Raw genomic sequence first — 7,096 nt, forward strand, 5'->3', positions numbered from 1 at the left:
TTTTAGTAGTATGTTTTCTGTGGTGATGCACATGTGGAGGCATATTTCAAGGTGAATATTCCAGGAAGGGTTTTGAATTGAGGGAGACGATATGTATGTAGCTTTGTTACTGACTAAGAGCGGCTGTTTCCTAAACCCATTTTTAAGATCAATGATTGAGGCCAGCTGGGTTAAATTTTGAACCATGAAAAGCAGCCGATTCATCTTCAGATTGCAGAAGTATTGTCATGATTAACTGCACACAGAGATCGATGAATAATACGAAAATTAAGTTAACGTTTAAAAATAGTGCTTGATAAACATTCTATGGAAACCTTAAGTACAGGTTAGCTTTACAACGAAATAATTGCCACAGCCTGTTGCGAGGGAGTGTGAGGCCTGTAGCTATCCATCTTACTCTGTCAGTTCAAGGACGAAACAAGCGGATTTCACTCCAATTTACCAACCTCAGCCTTAACATTTCAAACCTTGACTTATCGGCCACGTATATCACACATTTCACGCTTAACATGCCCAACGCACGAAGGTGGAAATATTCAAAATAGTAAACACCCATTTGCAAACATGTGTACAGTATGTAAGAGTTATGATGGTTACATGGCATTTTCTCAATCCACATATTTTGTTATAAAGAATATTGTACTGAGTGAATGAATTATATTAAACGTGTTATAGTTGTTTGGACAGTTAATTCCCAATCGATTCATGGGCGAGTAATCAAAAATGTATGTTACAGAAATAAAATTTTAAAAACAATTTTTAAATCAGATTTTTGTGTTTTTATGAACAAAACTGAGCAAAATGAGTGTTAACTTAAATATGTCACACCAATATTTTCGTCATTGAATGGCCAATCGTCAACATTTCGGGGTAGCCATGAAGATAGAGCTCGTCCTCAAATCTGAAGGTTGTTTGGTTTGCCCCCAGCGGACAGTGGTAGATTCCGGCCCCGAATGGAATATTTTGTCTTTTGCCTATCCATTACTGAAACTATCCAACAAAAGTTAGACGTTTGATCGTAGCAAAATCAGAATTTTGTTTTTTGTTCCATTTCCTAAAGAAATCAACCTAACTAGATTTTTATTGCGTACTAAAATGAACTGAACGTATTACACTTTATGAAGGTAATCTGATCAGGTGCAGATCTCCAAATCAGGAAGAACCGCAGATGTGCCGTGAAGTCTTATTCCATATCGGTGAACAGTTTCGCCCAAATGTCAGTTTCGTGCAGAAGATCCCTCGGTCCTGGGTTCTTCAGTCCCGAACGTCCACCAGGAAGGTGTAGGATACCGGAAGACCCAACTAACGTAACTACGTGTGCCTGCCAACAGTTGGCATTTGGATGGTGTGGTAATGCTCATCATTAGAGTTTCGTCAAAGTGATTCATAAACACTTGGCCAACTCATTCATCACTGTGTCTTCACTTTCACCTCACAATTGCTTCTTTGTTTGTGATTAATCAGATTGTAATGTTACATGGATTGGATTTTTAGATTTTGTTTGTTTACAACAATACGAGTTGTATCGCAACTCACCGTTTGGTAATTGTTAGACTCTATAGGCTGTATAAGTGTCTATCAATTTATTGCCCTACAAAATTCTACATCCTGCAAGGAAAACGATTTTCAATCCTTGGTTTATTGGTAAAGCCTTCAAATATTTATGTGCACTCAATAAGTTTTATCTTTGACAAAAGTTTTATGGTTTTATAAAAATCAGTCAATTATTTATATCAGGTATTTTTTTATATCAGTCAATGGTTTTATCGATGATTTAATTTTGAAACTTTGAACCAAACTGAAATCAGCATTTAATTTATGTTTTCCAATAAAAACATCTCTGTATCCCTATCAATGTTTGGCCAAGCTTAGGCATATTATGTACCTTATAGAGGATTTCCCATGGAGGCCCTAACCTCGGGACCGATTTTTCGTTTTTATGTTGTCAAAAGCCAAAACCTTAAGCCCCACCATTCGTCCAAATTCATTCTATTAACAATATAACTTGAGTAAAATAATATACAATTTGGGTCAAATTTGTTAAACGTGACAATATTTGGCCTATATAGAACTATATAAGCCCCAGTCTGCTCGCTCGCAGGATCCGTCTAGTCCGTGTGAAGTCTAACGTCCTTGGTTACGACAGAGCCAAATTGATATTTAATTTCTCTCCTGACTGCTTCAAGCTATTTCAGTCTCCTTGTATATCCTGTACATACATCGTCGCCGTGTCACCATCCAACAGAATTATTTATTAATTACTGCCCTTGAGCATGAACAGGCTTACATATTCTTCCTACATATTGATATTTTAATAAGGGGTGAATAAGATTTATGTTTTGACAATCATGCTAATGTTATTAGATCTATGCCCAAATAGAGACTCGTGAAAGTAACAGTAGAATTAAACTTGTCGGAGCAAAATGGAAAAAAAATCCACACGTTTGCATTCATGAATAAAAACATATCTGGGCCGTAAAGAAAATGTTTGGATCTTGCAGGTTAATTTGTTAAAATAGATAGATACGGCAACATTCAACCAAATGTTACAATAATGGTGTTACCAGACTCAAATAATTGTTTGAAATGCTCAGTAACGAAGGGAGAATTTTATTCAAAGCACTAATCTCACCTCAACTTTCGTTTCTTTGAAACCAGAACTAATCCGCGTCCACTAATCCACCCACCCACTTATGTAATGCTCCAAAGTGGTCTAGATTTTCAAATACCAAGAGGTGACAGAAGTCGGCCACGGGCTGAACCATATATTGCCGGGGTGTGGTTGGCAACAATGGAGATCAGCTGATATCAGGTGTGGGTGTTATCAAACAGCTGGCCCCAGGTGTGCCAACCTCTGTTTGGCAGCTTAAACAATATAATTAACCGTTGATTATCCTACAGAATGTTGAAACTCGGGTAGCCACGTCTACTGCGTGTCCGTTTAGACTCTAGAGGTAATAGAGAACTTTACGAGGCTTTGAGGTTGTTTAATTAAAACTTGCGCAACTTTTTAATCAATCGGGGAGACTGTTAGCCCTGACCAATTAGTGAGTTTAAGGTTTAAGTAGATTTATTTTAATGAGATTTTGATCTACATTGGAGTATGTTGAAAATCATACGACTATGGGATCTGTTAAAGTACCCTCATCTTGTTTGAATTTAACGTTTATCTTTATTAATGTAAGGCTGTATAAAACGCTTTACTTATCAATATCAATTATTTAAGATGGGGACGCCACTATGTACGTATTTTAACCCAAATATAAATGAAGGATGAGTATAGTAAAAATTGTAATCCAAATTGAAAGATAAGTTTGATGTGTATTTGATCTTGTAAATGTTAAAGGCAATGTAAGCATAAAATTGAATTTTGCTATGTATGCAGAGACTCAACCAAATAATAAGATCTAAACAGAAAATAATGAAACCGTTGGGGCATCGAGACCAATTAATACTTTCTTATAAAATTCCCAATTAGCATTTTTAATGCCTAAAGGGAACAACTAAGCAAAGGTTTCCCAACAATAATAGTCCATGGCCATGTAGGACATGATAACATTGAATTGGAAAAATGGCGAAAATTGTATGGGATAGATAAATGTGCGTGTATACATCTAACATATCTTTCGATTATTTTGGATGACGATTTATGTATTGGTTTACATATTCCAACTGAGCCAAGTTAGTAGAAACAACACCGATTCATTCTTAAAAATCTAACATTTTACAAGCTATAAATCTCGAGGATCCAATATTCAATTATATAAACTCACTAAATAACCGAGTAACCTTGTTATAAAAATCAGGGTCTACCTTGCATGAAATGGGGTAGTAGGTTTCTTTTTTTTATGTTGTTTGTAATAGAACCGAGATGCTAAATCCAAGTTTTCGACCTCGGCGACCTTCCGGATCACCTCCAAAAAGCTGGGTCAAAATCGGACAAACGTAAAAATAGTGCGAAATTCCGCCGATTTTTTAGCTTTTTTGAGGTGATCGGTGTTTGTATATTACTTACTTACATATTAACTTACAAGTCTTTGTTTTAAATAATTTTTTTAACAGATGTTGTCAAACAGGTGTTGTCAATAATAATATAAGCAATGTGATTGAATTGTAAACAGTGATGGAATAAAGAGAAACAATTTGAATGTTAAAAAAATACTTTTTACTTTTTATAAAATTAAACATGGCGCAGTCGGTAAAGATTTGATTAAGAATCATATCAGAAGTATATACACGGAAATGGAATTTAACAAACCGGATATCCTAAGCCTTGAAGGCAACTTGGAGGAAAATTTTAGGACATTTAGAGAAGAAGTGGAGATATATTTTATATCCACTGAAACCGAAAAGAAACCTTACTCTATACAAGCAGCAAGGCTTAAAAACCTACTAGGAAAGGAAGCATTGAAAATTTATAAAGATTTCAAACAAAATGAACCAGAAACAGTAAAAACTATATTAGAGACACTAGAGAAGTATTGCACGCCAAGAAGGAATGAAATCATGGATATTTATAAGTTTTTCAAAAGAAAGCAGCAACAAGATGAACCATTTAATAAATTCTATTCGGACCTAAAAAATTTAGTCAAACCATGTAAATTTGAAGAACAGGAGGAAAAACTGTTGAGAGCTCAGATAATACTGGGATTAAGTTCAAAAAATGTCCAAGAAAAACTTTTGAGAGAAGATTTAAAATTGGAAAATGTAATAGAAACCTGCAAAACAATGGAGTTAACCGAACAAAATATGAATGAAATCAATGAGAAGAAAGAAGTACTTCAAATTACAAATATTCATGATGAGAAGAAAGAAGTTTATCAAGTAACTAAAACCTTTGCTGGAACACGTAAGTTGGAGGAGAGAAATCAAATGGACCAAACAGGTTAATAAATACAAGCACTTGTAACTTGTATAACTATTTATTCATAACTGGAAAGTCAATATTATTTTATGAACAATGTAAATAAATAATTAACATATGGATTTATACAAGAAGTACAGAAGCAAAATATCTAACAGTGGTCTCCCCCTAACAATGGTCTCCCCCTAAACTTTCGTACGCAACATTTGATCGATGTGGCGTCTCCAAATTTGTCCATCGTCCATCTTGATAAAATAGTGAAGGCGACCGTCTCTACTTTGGACATTTCCGTAATTCCACTTACAATTTCCGGAATAGTTCCGTGCTTGTACTCGTTCACCTGGGTTGAAATATCTCACTATTCCTTTGGGTTGTTTAGTTTCTTCCTTTGTCTTAGGTAAGAGTAAACTTAAGTATGTGCGGATCTTTCTATTGAACATCAAGAAGTATGAGCTGTTGCCAGTTGAATTCGGAGCTTGACGTATTTTCATCAGAAGTTGGTGAAGCTTTTCTTCAAGTGTACCAGATTCATCTGACATACAGTTGATTAATTTCTTTATCGTTTGTACGAAGCGTTCGACTTGGCCGTTCGAAGAAGGATGGTAAGGAGCTGTCTTCTTGTGCAAAGTTCCACATTTCTTCAAAAAGTTACTAAATTCAGAAGAGGTGAACTGACGACCATTATCAGAGACTATAACACTTGGTAGTCCAAAGGTGGTGAATATTTTACGCAGCTCTCTGATTGTCCATGAAGATGTAATACTCTTCGTAGGTATGACTTCAACCCACTTGCTGAATGCGTCTACTACCAACAGAAAGTAGTTTCCGTTGGTTGGCCCAGCAAAATCTATGTGGACCCGCTCCCATGGTTCACTTGCTGGCTCCCAGGGATGGTTAATTTCTTTCTTCGGTAAATTTTGTTTTTCCCTGCACTGTCTACATTTTGAAATATTATCTTCTACATCTTTGTCCAAACCTTTCCAGTAGCAAAAGCTCCGTGCTAAGGCTTTGGTTTTTACCATACCCAAATGACCAAAATGTAGTTCTTCGAGGACATGTTTTTGTAAAGATCTAGGAATCATCACCCTCCAACCTTTCATGATACAACCATCATGTAGACATAGCTCACCATTATGATAACCATAGTTCTCCAAGGATTTTCCAGTTTCCAAAGATGTTTTAAATGTTACAGATGTAGTGGTAGTCATGGAAAACAACAATGTCCAGCTTGGGGTAAGATCTGTAGTAAATGCAAAAAGTCAAATCATTTTGCAAGTATGTGTAGGACAAACTTAAATATTCTTTCTAATGAGAAATGTAACGAAGTAACTGATCAAAGTAGTAGTTCTTTTGTGCCTAATTGCCAAGGCTATGAGATTAACACAGTTTGTGAAGTTGATTCCATTGGTAATCAAGAAAAAGCTTGGTATAAAAGTGTTAAAGTTGAAGGGTTCAATGTAAGAATGAAACTTGATACTGGGTCTGAAGTAGACATTGTCCCATATTCCTTTGTAAAACTAAATAAACTACAAAATAGGATGAAGAAAAACCTAAGCAAACTAATTTCATTCGGGGGGTTTCAAATAAATCCAGTAGGATACATAGATGCACAGATTGAGACAGAAAATAAAATGGATGTTGTAAAGTTAGTAGTGGTCAGTGGAGAATGTACTCCAATCCTAGGGCTGAAATCTTGTCTAAGTTTAAATTTAATAAAGAAGGTAGATACTGTTGCTAATGGTTTATCAGTAATAGAAGATGAAGAAAAATTTAAAATTTATAACAATTATAAAGATGTTTTTTATGGTGTGGGTTGTTTCCCTGACATTTGTAAGATAAAATTAAAGGAAGATGCAGTACCACAAGTAAGTTCTGCTAGAAGAATACCATACAAAATTAAAGATAAATTTGAAAAGGCATTAAATTCGCTGATTGACAATGAAATTATTAAGCAAGTTGAAGAGCCGGTTGAATGGGTCAATAATATTGTAGTACTAGAAAAGCCAAATGGATCTTTAAGAATCTGTATTGATCCTACACAACTTAATAAATATATCATAAGAGAGAGGTATGCAATTCCTTTGCTAGAGGACTTGGCTCCAAACTTAAGTAATAAGAAATACTTTACAATTTTAGATTTGAAAGAAGGGTTTTATCATATAAAACTAGATGAAGAATCCAGTAAAATGTGTTCATTCAGCACAATCTTTGGAAATTACAGATTTTTGAGGG

General features: G+C 35.1%; 1 protein-coding gene across 1 annotated transcript; it reads right to left on the reverse strand.

Moving 5' to 3' along the window:
* Nucleotides 1–1,183: 1,183 nt before the first annotated feature.
* Nucleotides 1,184–5,886, reverse strand: LOC128989181 (uncharacterized protein K02A2.6-like). Its single transcript, XM_054411051.1, has 2 exons — nt 5,224–5,886; nt 1,184–1,321 (listed from the first exon to the last, which is right to left on the reverse strand). The coding sequence occupies exons 1-2, from the start codon at nt 5,884–5,886 to the stop codon at nt 1,184–1,186; spliced, it is 801 nt and encodes a 266-aa protein (XP_054267026.1).
* Between the last annotated feature and the right edge of the window lie 1,210 nt (nt 5,887–7,096).

The sequence above is a fragment of the Macrosteles quadrilineatus genome, unplaced genomic scaffold (genome assembly GCF_028750875.1).
Source record: "Macrosteles quadrilineatus isolate MER2022 unplaced genomic scaffold, UCM_ALF_1.0 Scaffold_3__2_contigs__length_128488019, whole genome shotgun sequence".
Taxonomy (NCBI): domain Eukaryota; kingdom Metazoa; phylum Arthropoda; class Insecta; order Hemiptera; family Cicadellidae; genus Macrosteles; species Macrosteles quadrilineatus.

Excerpts from the sequence above, each read along its gene's own strand:
- LOC128989181 (XM_054411051.1), bottom strand. The coding sequence starts at position 5,886 with ATGGTAAAAACCAAAGCCTTAGCACGGAGCTTTTGCTACTGGAAAGGT. Across the intron at positions 1,322-5,223 it reads CTAAACAACCCAAAGGAATA|GCACACGTAGTTACGTTAGT; the intron begins GTGAGATATTTC and ends AACTGTTGGCAG.